Here is a 26,321-nt window from a genome sequence, read left to right on the forward strand (position 1 = left end):
ATCAAAATTTTAAATGTCTGCTAATCAATAATCGGTGATTTAAAAAATGAATAGGCAAACCTGGAAAAATTCTTACCTTACTTCTTTCTGAAAAGGAACTGCCCCTCCCAAAGAGACTAGTAAGGTGAGAATTATCAGCAGACATTTGAATTTTTTTTTCAGTTTTATTTATTTATTTTCTTTACAATATTGTATTGGTTTTGCCATACATTGACATGACTCCGCCTTGGGTGTACATGTGTTCCCCATCCTAATTTTTCAGTTTCTTTTATTATGGAGCTAGGGAAGAGATTATTTTCAATTCCCTGTTATGATATCCCATGTATTTGCTATAGAAAGATTTCATATTTGGCTTTATGCTTTCAAGTAGTTAATGCAAAGAAGGAAGTAAAATCAGTTCCAAAATATCCTGTGTTCATAAATCAGAAAAGCCTCTGTCATTCTAGGTGGTAGTGAATCTGGAGAGAATGTACTCTTTATAGCAGTGGTCCCCAACTTTGTTGGCACCAAGAACCGGTTTCATGAAAAACAATTTTTCCAAGGCCGGGAGGTGGTGGGGGGGGGGGGGGGCGAGGAGGGGGGAGGGGGGATGGTTTAGGATGATTCAAGCACATTACATTTCTTGTGCACTTTATTTCTATTATTATTACATCAGCTCCACCTCAGAGCATCAGGCATTAGATCCCAGAGGTTGGGGACCTCTGCTTAACAGAACATAGAACGAAATCCACATTACAAGAAATGTCTTAACAAGTTGTCATTATTTAATGAATTCTTACCCTGGTCTAAATACTTTTATTTCTCACTTGATTAGCACAGAAATGCAAGGAGTTTGGTATGATTATTCTCATTTCTCTCATATGAAATAAATTTTAGAATCGAAAATAACAAATATAATGACGAGTAGGTAATTGAGTAAAGTATGCCAGCAAAATCGGCAATATTGAGATGATAAAAATTAAGCATCTGGTTGAATAAACTCTAACACGTTCTGGCAGAGTGAGGAAGATTTAATACTGGTGTTCCGGTAGAGATGATCTGAGTGTCCTTTAAGATTACATGAAAATTTAATTCTAAAACTTTCAAAATATGTTCAAAATGTGTAATATAGACAAGGAATAAGGAGAGAGAGGATGAGAGAGTGAGAGAGAGAAAGAGTAGCTAGAAGATGCTAGACCACAGTGGAGAAGGACTAGCCAAGGGAGATGGAACGTGAGGTCAGGAGTCCGGGAGCTTGAGGCTGAAAATCCCTGGGCATTTTGCATGCCCCCGGAATCAGGGAAACCCAAGTAAGCTAGAGTATGACGCCTGAGGTCTGAAATCCCTCCGCTATAGTCCTATTACCGGAGCTCAGTGTCTGGTAGAGCAGCGTGACCCAGTTAGGAGAAATTCGGGTGCACAACACAGGATGCATTCGCCGTCAAAGCAAGCACTATTACCCCTGGGCACTCAAGGAGGCCAAGCTTGGCGTTTTCCTGGGGAGTCGGCTTGGCGCCGGTGGCATGTGGTACCTTACGTGTTTCCAGAACTTGGAATTCAGGGACCGCCTGTTGGCCGCGTCGTCCTCCCTCCACTTGATGGTCCCCTGAACTTTGATGAGATGCTTCAGGGAGTCCTGAAGCTCCTCAAGCTGCAGGCCGCCAGGCGGGCACAGAGCCTCCATTTCAATGAGGATGGCCTTGGAGTCCTGCTGAATGAGGGCGCTGTGCAGGGCGATCTCCCGCTCGTAGGTGAACTCCTTGCTGTGCACGATCTCGGCAGTGAGGATGAAGAGGTGCCGCCTGCTCATCCGGATGCTGGTCTCCACTGTGCTGGCTACATCTAGTGATAAAAGATACGGGGGAGAGGTTAGGACCTGCACACCGCTGTAACCGCGCCGGTCAAGCCCTCTTCTCTCCCAGGCAGAGCAGCCCAGAGTTCTCCAGCTCAGGGGGAACCAACAGTTACATAGCAGGAGACTTGGAATGCAGGTTCATTGTCTACACGTTGTGGCTTCCCTGGTAGCCCAACTGGTGAAGAACCCGTCTGCAATGCGGGAGACCCCGGTTCGATTCCTGGTCCGGGAAGATCCCCTGGAGAAGGGAACAACTACCCACTCTAGTATTCTTGCCTGGAGAAGTCCATGGACAGAGGAATTATCTACACAATAGCTTCCTAGAATGTTAGTTTACTTGTTGCAAAAGGACTTAGAATTATTAAAATGTTTTGATTTTTCATTGGAGGATAATTGCTTAATAATGTTGTGTTCCTTTCTGCTGTACAACATGAATCAGCCATAAGTATGCACATATCCCATCCATCTTGAGCCTCCCTCCCAACCCCGCTTCATCCCACCCTCTAGGTCATCATAGGGCTCCCAACTGAGTTCCCTGTGCAGTATAGCTACAATATCCATTGTGATGTATATACTTCCATGCTACTCTCCCTCTGACTTAGAATTTTAACTGTCTTATTAAAGAGCACAAACTCAGGAACCTTTGCTTCTCTGAACTGACTCAAGTCTCAGGAAGTCTTGGATCCACTTTGCTCCCCATCCCCAGCAACCCTCCCCCCACCCCCCACCAGCAACCCTCCTCCTCCGGCCAGGTAATCTCTATTGTAGAAGCTACTTTGAATCAAACTAGGAAAATCTTAAGGAAGATGAGATCCTTTGTCAAGCCACTGTTTGTGGACCATCAGCTCTACAGTGATTTCCCTTAACTTCTGGGTGGAGTGAAAGCATGTAAAACACGCAGCTGTCAGAGCAAGGAGGGAACTGTGATGGAGGAACAACCATGAAAAAAAAAAAAAACAAGTCCAGACCTTCTTAGAGAGCAAGGGCCAAAGACTGCCAGTCCACAGGGTTGGAAACAGGAAATAAATGTCAATAGTGCCAGCCAGAGACCTTGTGTCAGTAGATCCTAACAGAAATCTCAGAATACTTGAAAGCACTGAGCAGAGAGAGTTTAATGAAAGGATAAAAGATGTGGGCAGAGCCAAGGGAAATCAATGAGAGACGCTCAGACCTCCACGACTGGTGACATCAGAGAGTGACAGTCACCCTCCAGGTGTGAAAGAGCCCGAGGTGTGGACCTGGAGGACCAGCTGACAGGGGCCAGTGCTCAGCAGGAAGCACGGCCACCTGGGTACCCCACCCGGAGGGGACCAGGGATACACCCTGCCCTCTGAGCACCTGCCTGTGCCTCCCGCTGGCCACGCCCGGTGTGAAGCAGATGGCGCCTTCCATAAAGATCAGTCACCAGGCCACTGGACGGAGCGGGGGTTGTGGAGTGGGCTTGAAAGGGCAGATGGCGGGTAACCGTCATGAGAAGAAATGCACCGCAGGGGCCAGTTATGAACTTTTTCTAAGGGAAAAGTGACTTTGGGTGTTGGTTTTTATTTATTTTGGTTGAGGTGAGATCAGGGGACATGGGCTTCCCAGGTGGCACTAGTGGTAAAGAATCTGCCTGCCAATGCAGGATGCGTTAGAGATGTGGGTTCCATCCCTGGTCAGGAAGATCCCCTGGAGAAGGAAATGGCAACCCACTCCAGTATTCTTGCCTGGAGAATTCCGTGGGCAGAGGAGCCTGGAGGGCTACAGTCCACGGAGTCCACAAATAGCCAATGGGTAGAGCTGGAGGAAGAAGGGCGTCTCGGGAGAGATGTGGGTTGCATCTTCCTGAATTGTATACTCTACAGTTCTCCCAAGCTGGTACTAGGCCATTAACATTACCTAAATATTTCAGGATAACTCAGATTCACCTGTGATGTGTTCATTTACTTCTTTTTTAAAAAATTAATTTATTTATTTTAATTGGAGGCTAATTACTTTACAATATTGTAGTGGTTTTTGCTATACATTGACATGAATCAGCCACAGGTGGACATGTGTCCCCCATCCTGAAGCCCTCTCTCCCCTCCCTCCCCATCCCATCCCTCAGCGTTGTCCCAGTGCACTGGCTTTGAGTGCCCTGTTTCACGCATCGAACTTGGACTGGTGATCTATTTCACATATGGTAATAGACATGTTTCAATGCTGTTCTCTCAAGTCGTCCCACCCTCGGCTTCTCCCACAGAGTCCAAAAGTCTTCTTTATATCTGTGTCTCTTTTGCTGTCTCGCATGTAGGTATCTGAATCCCTCTTTGTAGTAGGAATGCCCATTTAAACTCACAGTCTAAGAAATGAACCCTCCCTCATTCCTGTTCCAAATGCTTCCTCGTCCCTGAGGAATTCGAGTAGCATTAGAAGGAGGGTTTCCAAAGTGCCTTTGTTCAGGACCCTGTCCATCTGGCGGTAGCTACAGGAAGGAGGAAATTAACACATTCCCTCCCTGAGGCTGGCCATTCTAGGAGATATCTGAAAGATGAATGGGCTTTTTACTTGGCTTTCTCACCTCCCCCACCCATCTCTGTTCTATAAAAGAACCTGGCATCCAGACCCCAACAAGTTGATTATTTTGAGACGTTAGTTAGGGGAAGAAGAAACACTACTGAAATGCTAGAATTGTGACCCAACAGTCAAAAGCAGGTGAAACTGACTAGGAGTATTAAGAAACAGAAGACACAATTCTATCTGTTCTTGCGAGGACATCAATTTGCAAATGTTTCTTCAGTGTCAGGAGAGTTATAAAAACTTTTTGAGTCCTTTCAAATATGTTAGCCAGTGCCTCTGGATAGGAGAATGTAATTCTTTGGATGTTAAGTCTTTCAGATCTAGACAGACTTCAGAGATGTCAGTTCTCCTCGTGGTGGACACGGGAAGTGAAGCAGGGGCTGGTGGATGTGCCCAGTTGCTCAGCCACGTCCAACTCTTTGTGACCCCAAGAACTGTAGCCCGCCAGGCTGCTCTGTCCATGGAATTTCCCAGGCAAGAATACTGGAGTGGGCTGCCACTCCCCTTTTCAGGGGATCTTCCCGACTCAGATCGAACTCTTGTCTCCTGTATCTCCTGCATTGGCAGGAGCACTCTAACCACTGCGCCGCCAGGGAAGCCCGAAGTAGGGGCTGGGCCCTGCCAGAGTCACAAGCAAGGATGTCTTACCCTGTCTTCACATCACTGCCACTCCTGTGAAGACCTCAGGATCAGAGTGGTGATGGGGACAGGAGAAGACAAGAAGTACTTCCTTCTTCTGGAGAAATATTTATAAGTTCTGGTCCTAAGACCTGGAATAATGATCGCAACTCCTGATCCAAGAGCTCATCACTTGGCTTTCTGAAGAATAAGAGTTTCTTTCCCTGATGGGTGTGGATAAGTTTACCTTGTCCAGGGAGCAGGTCTCTCCCATAGATGCATAAGTTGTAACCACATTTATTTTCAAGAACATCGGGCAGAATCTGGTGAACAAAGTACTCCACAGAGCTGGCCCCCTCTGGACTGTTTTTGCAGCTTCGTGGATAGATCACATAAGCATCATAGATCTTCCCATCTGAACATGAGAACAAGAAACACAATGTTATTAACTGGTCCTTAAAAAATTCTCATTTTACTCTTGATAGACATTTCTCTTGGAGTTTTAGGGTTATTGGTGAATATGCCATACCCCCTCAAATATTCTAGAATCTGGAGAGGATGACAACAATCTACTGTCCCCAAAATGTCATCAGGAAGTGACTTCCCAGGTGGCACAGTGATACAGGATCAACCTGCCAATAGAGGAGATGCAAGAGACTTGGGTTTGGTCCCTGGGTTAGGAAGACCCCCCTGGAGCAGGAAGTGACAATTCACTGCAGTATTTTTCCCTGAGAAATCCCCTGGACAGTGGGGCCTGGCGGGCTACAGTCCATGGGGTCACAAAGAAGTCAGACACGACTGAGCACACACACAGTACAGTCATCAGGAAACTAGTCTTAGTCCCAACATTCTCCTTTTTACTGTCTCAGACCTGAACAGAGTTCAAGTTGAACTTGAACAGAGTTCAAGTTGTTCAGACTGAACTCAGACAAGTCCCTGACCAGTTTAGTTCAAACCATATTGTCCTGTTTGATTAATAATATATTAATAAGTATTTATAGTCACAGATAAGGGATTTTTTTGCTGTGCCAGGCAAATCTAAATTTTAGATTTGTTTTCCCCATGGGGAAGTGAAAATGCTAAAAGGTAGTTCTTGGTGGCAAGGGAGGAGAAATGTTTAAGGGGTCTGAATTTCTCACAAATCAAACAATTAGCTCTAGTTGAGTGACTCATATGGAAAATCTAAATTTTATCTGCCTCCTAATAAAAGAATCGTGTTCATATTTAGCAGGTATAACTGCGTCCTTTCATGTGTATATATACGTAGGGAGGTAAGACTCTTTATGGAACAGGGTTTCTGGTAAAAATACACCTACAATCTGATGGAACTTTCTAACATGTTCACCTCTGGAAAAGAGGAACAATTTTGTAAATGTTTGACTTCCATAAAGTTTTACCAGTACAAATTTCCCCAAATGCCCTTTCTGAGCTGGGAGCAGATTCTGTTATTGAGGAATTAGTAAGAACAGCAATTCTACTGGGGAGAAAATTGGAGCCCTTTAGGTGAATTTCAGAACCACAAGGAATGACCAGACAGGATGAAGAGTGTCCTCTGAGTACTCAAAAAGATTTATTGATAATACGCTAATAATAAGCAAGAGAAAATCTAGGTTTAGTAGCATAACTATTAAGAGATTATTAGAAGCAAACAACAGCCATTATAGAACCTTTTCTATTAAAGAAAATTTGAAACTTGCCACTTACCATTCGTAGTTTTGGAAGGTCTAGCTATGTCTCTCCAGAACAGAATAATCTCAATCCAGAACACTTTTAGAATTATCACCAAGCCATTGATTAGTAATAATAACAGGCTAAATCCTGCAAGCATGTAGTAGGTACTTTGTTGATCCACTATTCAAAAGATGGGGGAGGAGAAACATGATCATTATTATTTCTAAAACAGAAGAAAATAAAAAAACACGTGGGTGCTGGCATCCATTGGGAGGACAAGAGATTCACACAAGGACTGCCTATGTGGAATTCTCATGGCTGTTTCAAGAATCAGTAAATTAATGGTTATTGAGCCTCTATTCTGTGCAAGGCACCGGGTTAGGCATTGTAGGGGATTTTCAAAGCATAAGACATACAGTTGTTCTCGCTCAGTCAGGTCTGACTCTCTGCGCCCCCATGGACTGCAGCACACCAGCCTTCTCTGTCCTTCACCATCTCCTGGAGTTTGCTCAAACTCATGTCCATTGAATCAGTGATCCTACCCAACCATCGCATCCTCTGTTGTTCCCTTCTCCTCCTGCCTTCAGTCTTTCCCAGCATCAGGGTCTTCTCAATATAAAAGATAAAGAGACACAGGTAAACTTAGCTAAGATAGGAAGTGAAAGCATCAGTTTTAGCTAAAAGAGGTTTTAGGAAGGTGTACCCGCTGTGTGCTGGACTAGCAATTGGAGACTTCCTGCAGAATGAGGTCCCTGGAAGATGAGTGAGACTCGGAGAGTTTCAAAAGAAGAAATGCACTCCTGGCACAGAAGGATGCTGTGATCCCAAGGGCAGAGATGGGAGTGTGTTTTCTGAGGGAGACAGATACTCTAATTTGGGGAATTGCTGGAACACATGATTGGAAAGCTGGATCTAGGCCTAGGTTCTGATCAGACTGGAGGGTCCAGCTAACGCATTTTGTCTCTATCCTGGTTGTGGGAGCCACTGAAGAGTGTTGAGTGGTTCCTTAACAATAAAGGTGGTTTTCAAGCAAGATTAGTCTGGAAGTTTTGTTTCCGTGGCCAATAGATCCTCGGAGTAGAATGAGATGAGAAGTTTCTGAAGTATGGGAGGGGCCAGATTCGTGTAATAAGGAGAGAGGAATGGACAAGCTTGGCATTGGTGGCATCAGGGAGAAATAATCAACAGGTCTTTAGAGACTTATCACATCTGGGGTTGGTGACACAGGAGAGCAAAGGGGAAAACAAGAACTTTGTAAGTCTCTAATGAGTGTTTGATGAAGTCAAATTACTGGGTTTTTGGTCCTAAATACACCGTTATTTCCCTTCTGTTGAACATTTTTTAGCTATTGCTGCACCTTTACCTTTACTCATTGCTTCACAACATATATATGCAAGATGGTCCCCATCTGGACTGTATCAGATATATACAAACTGAATGTAGGGACTGTGCTCATCAATAGTAATTTTGGCTGTTGTAAGTTTACTTCCCTCTTTAAAATTGTTAACCGTGCTATCTGACAAATAGTCCTACTTAACGATAAATGTGAGGAGACTCAAATGAGATTTGGCTGTATAATTCCCTTTTCATTTCCATCTGATCTCAAAACATAGGCTCCCAGTTTTGCCAAAGAAAATCACTGGTCCAGATTTGCAAATTCTTTCATTAGTTCATCAGCTCCCTGACTATCTAGCACTATGAAATCAAGAATTACCAAGGTGGGGAATTCCCTGACAGTCCAGTGGTTAGGACTCTGCACTTCCTCTGCAGGGGGCACAGGTATGATTCCTGGTCAGGGAATTAAGATCCCACATGCCTAATGGCACGACCAAAAAAAAAATCTTTTTAATAAAAAAAATGTACAAAGAATGACTGAAGTGAGCTGATTGAAAACTGAAAATTGGCAGTGAGCCTAGTATCTGTCTTAGCGTCAGTTTAAATGATAAATATTCCCTACGTAAATTATTTCAACTCGATTCCTCTCCAGGTCACTTTTTCTAAAAATAATATTTGGACATGTGCTGGGAATCCCAATTTCTTGCACAATATGCATGTGACTGATTTACAAGCAGAAAGAAGTTAATTCAAGACATTAAGAGAAGTTGAAGTTCAGTATCTTCCTAAATGTTACTTTACAAATGCATCAGTCAGTTCAGTTCAGTCACTCAGTCGTGTCTGACTCTTTGCGACCCCATGAATCACAGCACGCCAGGCCTCCCTGTCCATCACCAGCTCCCGGAGTTTACTCAAACACATGTCCATCGAGTCGGTGATGCCATCCAACCATCTCATCCTCTGTCGTCCCCTTCTCCTCCTGCCCCCAATCCCTCCCAGCATCAGGGTCTTTTCCAATGAGTCAACTCTTCATGTGAGGTGGCCAAAGTACTGGAGTTTCAGCTTCAGCATCAGTCCTTCCAATGAACACCCAGGACCGATCTCCTTTAGGATGGACTGGTTGGATCTCCTTGCAGTCCAAGGGACTCTCAAGAGTCTTCTCCAACACCACACTTCAAAAGCATAAATTTTTTGGCACTCAGCTTTCTTTATAGTCCAACTCTCACATCCATACATGAATACTGGAAAAACCATAGCCTTGACCAGATGGACCTTTGTTGGCAAAGTAATGTCTCTGCTTTTTAATATGCTGTCCAGGTTGGTCATAACTTTCCTTCCAAGGAGTAAGCGTCTTTTAATTTCATGGCTGCAATCACCATCTGCAGTGATTTTGGAGCCCCCCCAAATTAAAGTCTGACACTGTTTCCACTGTCTCCCCATCTATTTCCCATGAAGTGATGGGACCAGATGCCATGATATAAATAATCTTTATATGTGATGCCTAACACTGAATATTTTCCATAAGTGTTTATAAACAGGAAAAGCTGTGTCTGAGTCCTGGCTCATAAAACTGCACAATTAGTCAACCTCTCTTTCAGTTTCCTAATCTATAAAAGTAGATAATAATAATAATAGTAACTTCATTATGGATTTTTTATAAAACAAATGAAAAATTATATGAAAAATAGTGACTGGTCTTCATACTTAGAGAACAATGCATAAATGTTTATTATTACTATTATTATTATTATTTCCTGATGGCTCAGACAGTAAAAAATCTGCTTGCAATGTAGGAAACCTAGGTCAATCCCTGGATTGGGGGATCCCCTGCAGAAAAGGGTGGCAACCCACTCCAGTATTCTTGCTTGGAGAATCCCATGGACAAAGGAGCCTGGCGGGCTACAGTCCTTGGGGTCACAAAGAGTTAAACACGGACTGAACACACACATTATTATTATTAATAGTAGTAGCATCAAATGTTGAATATTTAATCATATGGGGATATAGGCTTTTTAAGTTTTCATTTTTAAAATTCAGGACAGTGTATAATTTCTTTTACTGTATTATTAGAAACAAAGAAACTTATTGTGACCATTAAAAACAGTTGCAACAATTTTTGTTTAATTTACACAGTTATTGAGACAGAGTATAATTGTGTTGATTTGAAGAAAAACAGGTGAAAGTTAGCATATAAAGATGATTTAGAAGGAACAAAATCACATGTATGCGTAACATGAGAACAATTCCAGCTGGGAGCTCTGTGATGACCTAGAGGGGTGGGATGGGGGCAGGGATGGGAGAGAGATCCAAGGTGGGAGATATATGTATATGCATAGCTGATTCACTTGGTTGAACAGCAGAAACGAACACAACAAAAGCAATTACATTCCAATCAAAAAAAAAAAAAAAAAGAAAGAAAGAAAGCAATTCCAATACACAGGGACCTAGAGAACATTCATAAAATGTGAGCACAGACAGCAATGGGATAAGGACACCATGGCAGAGTTGGGTCACGTGGCTTCCCCTTTCCTGTGGGGTCTTCCGTGCCCACCAGCACCACAAATGTCACCATAAAATGACATCTCATCAGGGTCAACACATCTGAGATGACATGGATACATATATGTATATATAACTAGCAGAATCTGACAACGCATGGAGCATGATAATAATATTTAAAATCATCTACAGTAGTCACGGTTCTGTTGTTTTATAAAAACTTACAAATCAGTGGTTTGTGTTGAATTCAAACAAGAAAAATCCGAAAGACCACCTCAGGCAAAGACTAAATAACCCTATCAAATTAGTTAAACTTTCCCATCTCTCCCAATCAAGTGGTGCCTCTGTGGGTTTATTCAAATTAATCTGGACTATACCCCACTTGGGCTTCCCTGCTGGCTCAGCTGGTAAAGAATCCACCTGCAATGCGGGAGACCTGGTTTCGATCCCTGGGTTGGGAAGATCCTCTGGAGGAGGGCATGGCAACCCACTCCAGTGTTCTTGCCTGGAGAATGCTCATTGACAGAGGAGCCTGGCAGGGCTACAGTCCATGGGGTCACAAAGAGTCCAACACGACTGAGCACCTAAGCACAGCACAGTACCCCACTTATGGGTATAAACTGGGAGTTGAACTCTCCCTGTGACTATATGACAAACACATTAAATAATTTCTACATCATCACACATGGAGTGACAAGAAAAGATATCAAAAATTTCCCTGCACCCTTTGTTACACTGGAATAAATGCTTCATCTAACCAATGGAGTGTCTTTACTTGGATGTGCAAACAAGTGAGAATTGACAGGTGCTCAGGAAGGAAGTGTTTGTTTGTGAAACTATGTTTTGCTGCCATCATTGTGCACAGTTGTACATGGAGGGAGTGGAAGAAAGATGCACTCACTCCCAGGGAGAAGGCGTGTGTCCTTACTGACTGGTTTAACAGGGTCTGAGTGTGCTGATCGTAAAAAGCACAGTGACAGTTCAAGGGCTTCCTTTCTGTCTTGAATTCTGTCTCTCTACACAATATATACCTATCTCTATATACAGTGTATATATGTGTAATGCCTACACCCAAGACAAATCTTTTCTCCCCCTGCCTTCTTCAATTTGTGAGATGGAGCATTCTGTTGTCTTGATGGATTTTCTGGCAACCACCGGCCAACACACTGTTCTCTGAGAATATGATTTCAGCTTACAGTTGATACAGCAAACTCAAGTGACTGCAGTCTCAGAAACATGTCTTACTTGGATTTTTCCTCCTTAGTGTTATAGTGTGCGTGATGAAGCCATGGAAATTCATGGCCAGACAGTCATACTTCCATGTCAAATCCTCTTCTTTGACATCCTCGATTTTTAAAACAGCTCTTTGGCAAGTCAGCTCACCACTAGGATTAAACAGCAGGCTGTTACTTCCAGTGCTTACTGTGCAGCTGCAAACCAGGGGGGAAGGTGGGGGCTGCTTTAACTGCCACTGAAAAGTACCTTTGCATGAGCTCCTGCATCGCTTGTATTCTCGTTTCACCGAAGTTCTTAACCTCACTTCCGTTCACCCGCCAGAAGGCCTCAGCCATGACCTGATGGCCTTTCCCAAAGCAAGCCAAGCACGTTATGTTTGTCGGTTTTCCTAGATGAGAAGGAAAGAAACTCACCAATAAAATTCTGTTCAAATGGGATTTAATTTAACGTGAAAAAAATTCACTGAACACCCTCTGTGTGCCATGAAAAAAAGTGGAAGTGTCGCTAACTCGCATCTCTTTTTGACCCCATGAACTGCAGCCTGCCAGGCTCCTCTGTCCACGGAACTTTCCAGGCAAGAATACTGGAGTGGGCTGCCACTCCCTTGAGGGATCTTCCTGACCCAGGGAGCCAGTCCTCATCTCCTGCACTGCAGGCAGATATGTGGCCATAAAAGGATCCCCATTTCCCTTCTTCATCGTCAGCACCTTCTTCTTTCTCTGCCCCCCTTGCCTCCTCCTCTCCTCTCCCAGCATCTTCATTTCACTCACAGGTCAGGGTGAAGCTCAGCTCCCTCTCCCCTCTCCTTTCTCCCCTGCTCTGCAGCAGAAACTCAAGAGGCTTCACCAATGCCACATTGTAATCTAAGATTTCCCTTTACTATACATTGAAATTTATCTTTTTTAATTGGGGTATAGCTGCTTTAGGAAAAAAAAAAAAAGGGATAGAGTTGTTTGGGGTTTCCCAGGTGGCTCAGTGGTAAAGAATCCTCCTGCCAATGCAGGAGACGCAGGTCGATCCCTGGGTTGGGAAGATCTCCTGGAGAAGGGAAGGGCAACCCCCTCCAGCATTCTTGCCTAGGAGATCCCATGGACCGAGGAGCCTGGCGGGCTCCAGTTCATGGGGCTGAGAAGAGTGGGACACGAGTGAGCACCTGAGCGCACACACGTGCTTTACAATGTTCTGTTAGTTCCTGCTGTGCAACATCACGAATCAGCTGTATGTATACCCATATCCCCTCCCTCTTGGACACCCACCCCACCCCACCCTACCCACCTCCATCCCAACCTTCCAGGCCGTCACAGAGCACTAAGCCCAGCTCCCTGCCCTACAGAGCCGGTTCCCACTAGCCGTCTGATTCACACGTGGCAGTGTATATACGGCAGTCCCAATCTCCTGGTTCATGCCACCACCCCCACCGTTTCCACACATCCATTCTCTACATCTGCGTCTCTGTTCCTGCCCTGCAAATAGGTTCATCTGCCCCATTTCTCTAGATTCCACATATATGCATTAATATACAATATTTGTTTTTCTCTTTCTGACTTTTTTCACTGTGTGGGGAATATTACTCAGCCATAAAAGGGAATGAAATTGGGTTATTTGCAATTTCTTTTTAATGGCTCTCTTCCACTCCTTTCTCATCCTACCAAATCCCCCTCCTTTCCCTGTTATTACCTTTGTAGGCAAAACCATTTCACCTGATTCAGCTACAATTTCACGATTTCTAACTATTCCACTATTTATTATCTTCTAACAAGAGCCTCTCTAGTCTCCCTCCTGTTAATTTGAGACTTCCTCCTTCAGAGGAAGGACTTAAGGGCTGTTTCCTGCCTTAGGACAGTGCATTCAGCTGTCCCCTACTGAGTTCATCATTCCTGGGTCAAGAATTAGGCATCCAGGGACTTCCCTGGTGGTCCAGTGGTTAAGAACTCTCCTTCCAGCGCACGGGGGTGTGAGGTCAATCCCTGGTCGGGGAGCTAAAAGATCCCATATGCCTCACGGCCAAAAAGCCAAAACGTAAAACAGAAGCAATACTGTAATACATTCAGGAAAGACTTTAAAAATACTAAACAAACAAACAAACAAGAGGCATCTGAAGAGAGAAAAGGAGCTCAGAGTCTCCCAGGAGGTGAAAATGGTATAATCTGTGATAATCGGAACACAAGGTACTCTAGTGTTCTAATAGAAAGATGGGGCTTCCCAGGTGGCGCTAGTGGTAAAGAACCCGCATGCTGGTGCAAGGAGATGTAAGAGATGTGGGTTGCGAGTGGGATCCCTGGGTTGGGAAGACATCCTGGAGAATTCTTGCCTGGAGAATCCCATGGACAGAGGAGCTTGGCGGGCTGCAGTCCATGGGGTCCCAGAGAGTGGGACATGACTGAGGTGACTTAGCACAGTACATATTGATCTGTCTAAGCCTAACCATCCACAAACATAAAGTGGGACAATATCTACCTCCTGGACAGAAGCAAGAGGGAAATGAGGCAACATGGGCAAAAGCACCAAAACACAAAAAGCAAAGCAGAGCGTGGTACAAATGTAAGTGCCGTATGTGGTGGTGAGCACATACCCCTGATACCAGAAAGTGCCCGAGACGGGTGTTTCCAAGTATATCTCATTCAATCCTCAAGACCTGCTATGGAGACAGCCTGACCCCGGGGTCACACGGAAGGATTTTCCAGGCAAAAATTTTATAGTGTTCTTATCGTTTTCTTACCAATTTCCACTTCCTTTATTTCATTTTGTGCAGGTGCTTTAATTTCAGGAGGCAAAGAAAAGCCCTGCTCCTCTGAAATTAAAAACAAAGACAGAATTTCAGTATTTGGAGAGCATTGAGTAGCCGTCAATACAAAGCTTGTATTTTCTTATTTCTGTCCTATTTTCATAGCGACGTTTCTCACACCTTTCGAAAGTGATCCATGGCAACAAGTACACATGTATACACATACACCCGCACACACAAATAAAACAAAAACAGTCAAACAACACCTTTCTGCTACCAGCTATGTTGTTTTTTTGATATTTTCTCTTCTCTTTTTTTATTGTTAAAACAAATACTATGCAAACCATTAAATGAATTGCATAATGTAGCAATTGCCAGAAAACCTCAATTCTATAGCGTAGGCAGAACACTACAGGGAAGATTTCCAAAGGCCCGTGCAAGTGATAAACACATAAGTCTACACTTGTACTCACAGCCTTCCACCTGTGTGGCTCACCGTATCAGAAAGTTCAAATTCCTGTAGCATTGTTGCCTAGACATGGTAAAAGTATTCTCAGAGGTTTTGTAAATAGAGAGAAACCTATTTAATCTCTAGTATAACTAACTGAATTAGAAATTAGTTCTAATGGAGCACGGATGCATTCCTGTACCCCTTGGTTCTCACTTATTTCAGAATGCTGTGATTAAGGACCTCTGTGGGATTTGATGTTGATCACTGAGAGATACTAACACAAATGTGGTCCAGTGGTGTTCATTTTACAGGGGTGGAGCACCAGAAAACTCCAGACAAAACTCTTGTCCACTATTGTTCTGCCCCAAGAAATGTGCCAGGCATATAGGTTTCATCTACACTCCCAGATCAAGCTATGTTGAGGAGACCCCAACTCTTTGTTGATCTTTCAGGTTTGATTGTGAAGCCTTTCCCCTGATGGATTTTTATAGAATGTAAAGTGAACTTGAAATAAAAATTAGAATTAAATGACTTACCTAAGGTTGTAGATGATGATGAAAGCCTTGCAAATCAAGATTGAAAACCACCCAATAATATCTATGTATCTCTTTATAAAGCTTCTCATTATACTTCTAATCCAGTTAGTTATATCAGAGAGTAAACAGATCTTGCTCTATTTACAGAAAGTCTGACAAGACATTGGGAGAAAGAGAGCTAATCCTGCTCTTCAAATAGTTGAGCTGCTGTTCAAAAAAATGTTAGGTGATTGCATTACCTTTGAAAAATTAAAATATAGAGGAGAGAGCAGATGTGGCTTTGGATTAGTAGTGTAATTTCACCCCCTGCCCCCAAATGTCTTAAAACTTGATGGTGTATAATATAGAAAATCTCCTTGCATCATATTAGAGGATGTGTAAGAAAAGATGAGCCAGGAGGAAGTTCAAGGAGGAGGATAAAATACAGGCAAATCAACAAGAAGGACACAATTTCTCTATCTTTTTTAGTATTGCCCTTTGTTACATTTAGTAGCTTACCAGTAACTGTGAATGATCTGGTTGCAGTTACAATGTATTTGACTCCATATTCATTGTGCATAAATTTACATGTATAATCACCAGTGTCCTTGTTGGTTGCATTGTGAATCAGCAAAAACGTCTTGTGTGCCAGGTACCTTGGTCCTTGGAGAACTTCACAGTTCTGAAATGAAAGGTTCCAGTCCACTTTTAGTAATTCTTTCACATCTATTTTGGTTGTGTATTTTCATCTATTTCCCTGCAAGTTTCTTTTTACCTTAAACCACTCAACAGGCTGTGTCCAATTGTAGCGGTCAATTGTAGGACAAAATATTAGGGACTTTTTTTCTGATCCAAACGTCGTTGAGTATATCAGATAATCTGGAATATTGCAATCTGATTGCTTTTCAAAAATGGTGACGTTCACATGTCCAGTCTTATTGGAGGTAGGACTATTAAAATAAATCAAGCAATTTTTAAAAAGTCACTTAGCATTATGCAGTAATTTAATCCAACTCTAACTTTTACTTGATATTATTTAGCATTATGAAATGACTTAATCCAACTCTTAATTCGGCAAGAATACTGCAGTGGATTGCCATTTCCTTCTCTAGAGGATCTTCCCAACCCAGGGATCAAAGCTGCGTCTCTTGCATCGGCAGGCAGGTTGTTTACCATTGAGCCACCTGGAAAGCCTAATCCGACTCTAATTTTTACTTAATATTAGCATTATGAAATGACTTAATCTGACTCTAATTTTACTTAATACAAACATTATGAAATAATGCAACTGTAATTTTTCTTCCTAAAACCATTGACATAGAGTAGTTCTTATTTTAAAATAATCATTCAAATCTGAAGTTTTAATTGGTTTTTTGGTTACACTTTAAATAAAACATAACCCCTTGCAGTCGCGGTTCAGTTGCTCAGTCGTGTCCAACTGTTTGCAACCCCAGGGACTGCAGCCCACCAGGTTCCTCTATGCAGGGGGTCGTCCAGGCAAAAATGCTGGAGCAGGTTGCCATTTCCTTCTCCAGCAGATCTTCCTGGATGAACACACATCTCCTGTATTGGCAGGCAGATTCTTTACCACTGAGCCACCAGGGAAGCTTAAAACATAACCCCTACTGTAGCCTTGAAAATGACTCCCTCACCATTTCTCTATACACTATATGTGCCGTCACACCAACACCTGATATAATAATGAAAATAATTAGCATCTCTTAAGAGTTTCCTATGTACCATTTATGGTGGTGACATTACCTCGTTTTATGCTCATAACGGGCTCTGAAGTGGGTTCTGTTATCACGTGTATTTGACAGATGAGGGAACAGAGAAGGAGCAGTGACTGAACAACAACACAGAGATAAGTGGCGAGGACCGTGGACTCAAAACTAACACCATCTGACCTCAGAGCCCAGGCGCCGAGCTAGAGCAACTTGCCTTTTGACATAGTTGGTCTCCTCGCTTATATTTACCAAACGGGCACAAAATCACAACATTCGTGACAATTTACTTGTAGAGTAATGGACTCGGGCTTGCCCCTCAGGTGGAAGGCCCAGGTGCCCACCCTTTTACATTCATCACAAGCCTAACCTGGATGTCATACATCTCGGTCACTGCTTCGTATACTGGGTTGTTCTTATTTGGAACTCAGAGTGAGCGAGTGCTCTCAGCTTCACAGTCACTAGAAAAACCTGGTCTGTTTCTAACTGGGCTACAAGTTAAGCCCTGCAATTATACATCCAAATAGCTCACCAGGGACTTCCCTGGTGGTCCAGTGGTTAAGACTCTATGAGTCCACTGCAGGGGGCACATCCCAAACAGAGCTCAATCTCTGTACTGCATACTTTGAAGTGCCTCCAAGTAATAATAACAAATAGTTTACCACCACCTGAACTTCACCATGAGGACATTCCTAGAAGTGCTCTTTTATTCAGATTACTTCATAAGTTTGACTGTTCCAGAGAGGTCTAGGAAGGGGAGAGAAGTGAGACGGCTCAGAATATTAGCTGTTAAAGACAAAGGAGCAGGCCTGGATAATACCGTCTGACAACGCAGGTATAAAATCCGGAGTCGTTGACTTTGGCAGGGAGGAACTTGAGACACTTCCCTGAGGCAACTATCCGATTTCCTCTCTGGGTAGTAATACTTTTGTTGGTTTTTGAGTAATACCAGTCCACAGAGTATGGATATTTTCCTTGTCTGGGACATTTCACAATTAAAGCCTCATTTTCCAGGCCCAAAAATGATCTGCCTGCATTAAAGAAAACAAACACACACATAAATTTCTTGAAGTGATCATACAAAAAGATTACAATTATGGTATTCTAAATACCCCCTTCTAAGCTTCCCCAGTGGCTTGGTGGTAAAGAACCTGCCTGCCAATGCAGGAGACTCAGGTTCAATCCCTGGATCAGGAAGATCCCCTGCAATAGGAAATGGCAACTTGCTCCAATATTCTTGATTGGGAAATCTCTTGGACAGAGGAGCCTGGCAGGCTACAACCTATGGGGTTGCACAGAATCGGACATGACTTAATGATTAAACAACAGCAAGATTAAATTGAGAAAGTTGTCATACTCTGTGATACTTTGAGAAAGAATAAGTAAATCATCTAAGCTCTTTTATGAAATATTCTAATGGGTACACTGGAGAAGGAAATGGCAACCCATTCCAGTATTCTTGCCTGGAAAATTCCACGGACAGAGGAACCTGACAGGCTACAGTCCGCGGGATTGCAGAGTTGGACACAACTGAGCGACTAACAATGGGTACATAATTTAGTGGTTTAACCTGGACCTTGATCCTCCACATTGCTCCAAAGAAAAGCAGCCAAGTTCACCTACACAAAGCAAGTTGTCGAGTCAACAAACGCTGACCATACCTTCTATGTGCAGGCACCATGTTACATTTTGATGTATTTAAATGCATTAAATCAAAATGATGTTGTATTTGTTATAAAAAATTTGTCCCCATAAAGGGGACAAATGAAGAACTGCTGATGAAGAATAACTCTAGGGACTTCCCTGGTGGTGCAGTGGATAAGGATGCCCCTGCTAATGCAGAGGATGCACGTTCGATCCCTGGTCTGGTAATATCCCACATGCCGCAGGGCGCCTGAGCACGTGCCCCACAGTGAAGAGCAGCCCCTGGTCCCCGAAACTACGGAAAGCCTGTGTGCAGCAACAAGGACCCAGAGCAAGCAAAAATAAATAATAAATGAATTTTTAAAAAAGAATAACTGTAGAACATAAATGAACTCTCCACATTGCCATTCAGCTAGAGCAATTGGATAGCAAGGCACATGTTCTTGGAATTACTTAATTAAAATTGTTTTAAATCTCAGTTCGAAAGCAATACTTACTAAACTTGGCTGATGCGGAAGATATCAGAGCTGTTAGAATTACTGAGACCCAAAGTCTCATTCTCAGTTTCTCAAGTGAGAGCAGGTGTTGAGAACCGATTCTCAAGCTGATTCAGGTTGAGTTTGTGACATCCAATGACAAAGCTCCCACCTAGGAGATTGATGATATTCCCTAAGACAGATAGTTGCAAAGAACTGTCAGTATCTCTACCAAAAAAAATAAATCATGCGAAATCACAAGCAAGCAATTATCCTCCAATTAAAAATAAATTAATTTAAAAACCAATTATTCTCCAATTAAAAATAATTTTTAAAAATCACAAGCAAAATATTTACAGCCAGGATTTTGACTTGCTTAATACCCCTGCCCCCTGCAAGGAGCATTCATCCTTGGCAGATCTTTAGTATACAAGCTGACTTCAGACACACATTATTGAATACTGGACCTTGGGGCCATGCAGACCTTATGATGGCCATGTTGTTTCACTGTCTCATGAATGAAGCTAAATTAAGAGGAAAGAAAATAAGTTTCTATTTTGGAGGAAAAAAAAAAGAAAATCATAAAATTAAGAGACCCTAGACAACACAGTATTATAAATGCTGACATAAAACCACAAACATCCACACAGGCTGGTAACTGGTTGTGCGGTCACATGATCCCCTTCTTCCCCCAAGAACACAGGGAAGCCGTCATCCCATATTTCCTAAGGATAATAAGAGAGAGATGGGTAAAATGGCCATCAAATTATTGCCCTAGACATTATACCAAACCCTGAAAAATATGTCTCTCACCCTGTTTGTCCCCAAGATCCACCAAAGGCTTTCTAAGATGAGTTGAAGGTCTACGAAAAACAATTACATTTTTTTTTCTTTCAACCCAAAAGGATAACAGCTATATATTTTTTTCTTAAAAAGTCAGAGGAAGGATGGAACCAATAAAGAAACTGACAAATATAGGATGACTACAATAACCCTTAATATATTTCAGGATAGCACATTTCTTCTAAGCATTAATTGCTGGTACTTTTCTCATTACTTGCATGGAAACGTTTTCACTATGAACTTTAGTTAAGTAAGGGATGCTTACCCAAAGTGAAGGGCAGAAGCAAAGAACTTCAAGTCAGTGACTGAGCCATGAAGACTTTCCAGTTCTTTCGGCTTCTTCCTTACCGACTCCTCACACTCACAAATTCCCTCTTTTATTTTAAAGGGGAGATAAGAGACATCCTTCCACACACCCACTCCACCCACCCTAAAATTTCACCTTGAGCCAAAATCCATGACTCGTTCAAAAGTGCTGGTTCACTGTATACCAAGAACTCTTGACCCTGGTATGTAAATATTTAAGGACAACAGTGAATAATCCCTTGGAAGAAGTAATCAGATCTTATCTGTTTTAGCATCAGTTACTCAAGGAAATGCTTGGTGTTTGTGGCTCCGATATTATTACACTTCAAGTTCCAAATGATCTGGAAATCCGGGAACCCTACAACTGCCCATCCAAATACTTCTTGATACTTCATTTGGCAGACTCTAGCGAGGAAGGCTCAGCCAGTTATAACAGCTTTGGTGCTGAGAGAGTTTCAAAAGCAAATGGGGGCAAGAGATGAGAAGTAAACAGACTCTAAGGAATTTTGCAAATGTACTATTTAAGGTTCAGAACTAACATAGTCTCATCCAAACACGGATTCCAGATTCTCAGATTCAAGTCCCTGCAGGCTCTTAGACGGGAAAGGCAGGTTTTTCTAAGGAATTCATAGAAACAGAGGGACGTTGCAAGACTGTCTTACAGGGAATGACATGGAAAACCATAAACCTCAACTCTTGAGTTCCATGTCAAACAAATGTTAGCTGCACATTTGCCTTTAGCTCCACAGAGCTGGTGTGACTCAGTCATGAGTAAATTTGACTTACTTTCAAAACTCACCATATCCCAGAAGGATTCTGGGACTGATTCCAGACCAGCACTGTAATATAATAACCAAAGATAAGGCTTCTCTAGAATGCACTGCGTGTCACATACAGTTCTCAATGACTTCCATGTGTTAGCCCCTTCATCCTCACAACCACCCCGTGAAGCAGGCACTATTATTGTTACAGCTGCTTTACAGACAAGGACACTGAGACAGTAGGTGTTAGTTGCTCAGTCGTGTCCTACTCTTTGTAACCTCATAGACTGTAGCCCACCAGGCTTCTCTGTCCATGAGATTATCCAGGCAAGCATACTGGACTGGGTTGCTATTCCCTTATCCAGGGGATCTTCCCAACCCAGGGACCAAAGCTGGGTCTCCGGCATCGCAGGCAGATTCTTTACTGTCTGATCCACCAGGGAAGCCTTGAGACACCAAGAGGGTAAGCAAATGGTACCAGTTATGTTATGCTAAGAGAAGGAGCCAGAATTTGAACCCAAGCAGGCTGGCTCCAAAGGCTAGACTCCTACCTATTTTAGATTCTATACTATTTTGCTACGATATGATGAAGGTTAAAAGAGGAGGTGCTGCCCAAGAAAAGTTTCAGTGGATTTTTGGAGCCAGTTGACAACACCACCACTCCCCGCCCTGCTCCCCTGTGGCTGGCAGTGTTTCTGAGGCAGGCGTCTCCTTCTGCACCAATATCAGTCATGTGGTCTCAGAGGGAGAGATGAAAAGTCTTGTCACTGCTGGGAGATTCACCACAAGATGCTGGCATCACTTCAAGGAATTAGATCTACTTGCCACTCTTCTTGACTTAGCTGTTAAGATCATATGCGTTTTGGCATAAGAATCTGCTTCACAGAATCAGGAGCAGGCAAGCCTGGAACAGCGCCCAGGATACTGTAACCTCTAGGTATCATTTTGACAAACAAAATAATACTACCTTAAACATGCTTACATTTGAATACAAACTTACATTTTGTATCCTAAAACATCTTAAAATTTTTAAATTAAGTTTAGGCATTTATTCCTTTAGACTAGGCCATGGTTATCTTGGTTTCCTAGTTTTCAATAAGGCTTCAGTTAGAGTTTTAATAGCATACCCATGATATCTTGCAGAAGCATTTAATAAAGTCTAGCTATTGTGATAAATTAAAGCGATCACTATAAAATAATTCAATTATTCAACAATTAAGTCCTTGCATTGAAAGTACAATATTGCATGGTACTTATCATCAGCAGCATTCAAATTTTACAGATTAAAATAAAAACCCAAGGATGAGACTGGTTAAATAATTTGACCAAGCTCACACAGTTGCGGCTGAGGTTGAAATCAGACTTGCTGAACCTCAAAGACATGTCTTTTTTTGCCCCTAATCTCAACTAAAAAGAGAGATTACAGTGGTAAATCTCTCCTTCTTATGATTGAGACAGGGAGATGAAATAAAGTCGCAGCACGCCAGGCCCCCCTATCCATCACCAACTCCCAGAGTTTACTCAAACTCATGCCCATCAAGTCGGTGATGCCATCCAGCCATCTCATCCTCTGTTGTCCCCTTCTCCTCCTGCCCCCAATCCCTCCCAGCATCAGGGTCTTTCCCAATGAGTCGGGTCTTTCCCAATGAGTCGGCTCTTTGCATAAGGTGGCCAAAGTATCGGAGTTTCAGCTTCAGCCTCAGTCCTTCCAATGAACACCCAGGACTGATCTCCTTCAGGATTTTCAGAATTAATCTAATTTGGCCATAGGGTGCTTTCCAGGTGATGCTAGTGGTAAAGAACCTGCCTGCCAATGCAAGAGTCTCGGGTTCTATCCCTGGGTCAAGGAAGATCCCCTGGAGGAGGGTTTGGCAACCAAACCAGTATTCTTGCCTGGAGAATCCCATGGACAGAGGAGCCTGGCGGGCTATGGTCCATAGTGTCACAAAGAGTCGGACATGACTGAAGTGACTTTGCACAAAATTTGGCCATATATTTTTTCTGCCTATTACTAAGATGGAGTCTGGACATGGGACAGGGTTTGGAGTGAGAGTCCCTCAATATGGGACGTGTACAACCAGGTATACCTCTTAGACATACAGCTGGAGATGTCTAGGCATCAATGAGCTATTTGCTGCTGAAGTTCAGGAGACACATGTAGGTTAGAGACCTACATCCAGATCTATATAAATTGGGGATACATGAGTGTATAGGTGAAATTAAACCCACTAGACTGGAGGAGATCTTCCAGACTGCAAGCAGATAGACCTTGAAGCTACACAAGAGAAAAGCTGCTCACCTTCCCTGGAAAGTTTCCCTGGAGAGAGGTATTCATCTTTGCTTCACAGATCTGTTTGAACCTCTGGGTGTAAATCACTGCAGAAGTATTGAGAATTTTGCTCTTGTTGTTAGTCGCTGAGTCGTGTCTGTCTCTTTGAGACCCCATGGACTGTAGCCCGCCAGGCTCCTCTGTCCGTGAGTCTCTCCAGGCAAGAATACTGAAGCGGTTTGCCATTTCCTCCTCCCGGGGATCTTCCTGACCCTGGGACTGAACCCAGTTTCCTGCATTGGCAGGTGAATTCTTTACCACTGAGCCACTTGGGAAGCCCCATCTTTCTGCATACTCACAAAAAACTGGAAGGTGTGGAGGGGCAAGCAGAGAAATATAGACCCTCACAATCATAGGACAAATATTTTGAAGGATGTAGATGAAGAGTTCTCCTACTGGAAAAGCAGGAATCTGAAAACCAAAGACGTCCCCAAATTTTTTGAGCTACTGGCCCACATATCCAAATATAGAAGGATCACGCTCCTCACCTACACCTGCTGTTCAAGAGCAGAGAGAACTCTCCTTCCTGTTGGGGATTCTGTGATTCAAATCAGCAGCCACAGCGGGCCACCAGTAGGGCACAGAGGTGAAGGTTCCCAAAGTAGGAAAAGTAAAAAAATAATGATGATGATGAGGGCTGACATTATTAAGCATTTGATGTTAGCTAGGTGGTGGTTTAATCACTAAGTCGTATCTAACTCTTGCGACACTCTGTCCATGGGATTTTCCGGGCAAGAATACTGAAATGGGTTGTCATTTCCTTCTCCAGGGGATCCTCCTGACCCAGGGATCAAACCTGGCTCTCCGGCATTGCAGGCAGATCCTATTTCATCTTTAGACACCACCCTCTGAGCCTGACGTTAGTACTAATATGCTGGCTTTATACGTCAACAGTACAAGAATTAAACAGGTTAGATGAATCAGTAAGAGGTTAGAGGTTAGAGTGGAGGTTAGAGTCATCAGTAAGAGTAAGAGCAGGGATTAAATGTGGTTCTGTGGGTGTTGGAGCTTTCTCTCAAAGACTAGCAGGAATGGCATGACAAAGTCCACATTGAGACTTTGGGAGCAATGACACATGAACATGTCATTGAATATGGCACATGAATATGCATACCTCCCTCTTCTCCTGTGGGTACAGCTTTAGCGACCAGCTCTGCCACATTTGACCCTGCACACTTTGTTGAGAGCCTTCAGAGAGGAGAGGAACGGAGCCATCAACCAGAGGTGTCCATGCCAGACATGGATTTGAGTCAGTTATTCCTCCCTACCCACCACTCCCCTCAAAAGACAGGCTCCCAGCAGCCCTCCTCCTGAAGCATATCACTCTCTTTTGCCATCCTATTTCCTTCTCCCCTTCCACACACCACATTCCTCTCCACCCCCCCACCCCTCGCCACCCAGGAGCTCTTTTCTTCCCAAGCTTTTTTTTCCTTCTCCACCACCTGAGCAGATTCCATTTCTGAATTTCAGCGGATTCCAGCAAGAACAATTCTGGAATATGAGCACTCTGCACATACTATATACCACAAGACCCCCTCCCAAGCCCACCCCCCTCCATTTCTTTTCTAGTACAGCAGGTCAATGGGCTTCCCATTTGGTACTAGCAGTAAAGAACCCGCCTGCTAATGCAGGCAATGTAAGAGACGTGGATTCCATCCCTGGGTCAGGAAGATCCCCTGGAGGAGGGCATAGCAACCCAATCCTGTATTCTTTCCCGGAGAATCCCATGGACAGAGGAGCCTGGCAGGCTACAGTCTGTAAAACCTCACAAAGAGTCAGACATGACTGAAGCGACTTAGCACGCACCTGAGGCCAAAGTTCCATGTAATACAAACAAGATTTTAAGGGACTTCATCACTCTGTACCTTGGTTTTCCCATTGGTAAGACTACCTTTTTCAAAGACAGAAAATCAAGAGCAATGATTATTTTCAACCTAAATTTTTGTGTTCAAATTCCATTCCCTTTGAGATCAAAGCATTTTTGAAAAACGCCCCAAGGAAAGACACTTACCACCCGGCTGGTGAGATCTTTCTCCCTCAGCTTCCTACCAGCAGAGTTTGCTAACTCGAAAGACCAGTCCTCTAACAGCTCTGTGCTTCATGTGACAGCCACGTTTCTTTTCCTTATCAGTTAAGAGACAGGAACCAGGTTGCTGATGAGCTGCTCTGTTAACAAATACTGACTTCAGTTTGTACCATGTTCTCTATTTGAAAGATCTCTGATGAAGCTGCACTTTCCACTGTAACGGTAGCTCTGCAGTTGGTCACGTTTCCTCTTAGCTCTATTTTGCCTTCCTTGTGGCTGACTTTTTCAGCAAAGCCTCCTGACATCATCTAGGTGGCAGGTACTCAGTGCCCTTACAGTGAGTTGGCAGCTGAAACTATGGCTCTGAGAACAACAGTGTACATCTCTGCAGGAGGTTCTACTGTTGATGCCACAATGTCTATGTTTTGAAAACTCTGATACAATTGGGTGCCTAGGCATGAACCAGGCTCTGTGCCCAGGAATCTCTGCACACGCTGACCCCTGCACTCCTCAGAGGCTTAGTGGATGCTCAGAGGGGCTGATCAGTTACCCTACTTAGGGCAACAGCCAAAATCAAAAGCCTCTGTAACTGGACTCTTTCCATGAGAATTCTGAATAAACTGACTTTAATCATCTGTGATTTTATTATTATTACTATTATATATATTTGGCTGTGCTGGGTCTTTATTGCTACTTGCACATTTCTCTAGTTGCGGTGAGCAGGGGCTCCTCCCTAGTTGCAGTGCTCAGGCTTCTCATCGCGGCGGCTTCTCTAGTTGTGGAGCGCGGA

General features: G+C 43.3%; 1 protein-coding gene across 2 annotated transcripts; it reads right to left on the minus strand.

Annotated features, from left to right (window-relative positions):
* IL1RL1 (interleukin 1 receptor like 1) lies at window positions 1-25,649 on the minus strand. Of its 2 annotated transcripts, none has more exons than XM_043918504.1 (11): window positions 25,517-25,649; window positions 19,288-19,459; window positions 17,967-18,177; window positions 16,198-16,372; window positions 15,942-16,104; window positions 14,451-14,522; window positions 11,978-12,119; window positions 11,741-11,880; window positions 6,695-6,841; window positions 5,238-5,405; window positions 1-1,821 (listed from the first exon to the last, which is right to left on the minus strand). In XM_043918504.1, the coding sequence occupies exons 2-11, from the start codon at window positions 19,346-19,348 to the stop codon at window positions 1,436-1,438; spliced, it is 1,665 nt and encodes a 554-aa protein (XP_043774439.1). In that variant the 5' UTR covers window positions 19,349-19,459; window positions 25,517-25,649; the 3' UTR covers window positions 1-1,435. The 2 variants fall into 2 exon arrangements, with proteins under 2 accessions (XP_043774439.1, XP_043774440.1); XM_043918505.1 differs by lacking the exon at window positions 25,517-25,649 and adding an exon at window positions 19,751-20,128.
* Between the last annotated feature and the right edge of the window lie 672 nt (window positions 25,650-26,321).

The sequence above is a fragment of the Cervus elaphus genome, chromosome 11 (genome assembly GCF_910594005.1).
Source record: "Cervus elaphus chromosome 11, mCerEla1.1, whole genome shotgun sequence".
Taxonomy (NCBI): Eukaryota; Metazoa; Chordata; class Mammalia; order Artiodactyla; family Cervidae; genus Cervus; species Cervus elaphus.

What these genes read in the sequence shown, in the direction of transcription:
- IL1RL1 (XM_043918504.1), bottom strand. Translation starts at nt 19,348, where the DNA reads ATGAGACTTTGGGTCTCAGTAATTCTAACAGCTCTGATATCTTCCGCA. An exon ending in TATACCTGCGTTGTCAGACG is followed by an intron (nt 16,373 to 17,966) that starts GTATTATCCAGG and finishes TTATTTTAATAG; the next exon opens with TCCTACCTCCAATAAGACTG. An exon ending in AGCCTGTTGAGTGGTTTAAG is followed by an intron (nt 16,105 to 16,197) that starts GTAAAAAGAAAC and finishes CTTTCATTTCAG; the next exon opens with AACTGTGAAGTTCTCCAAGG.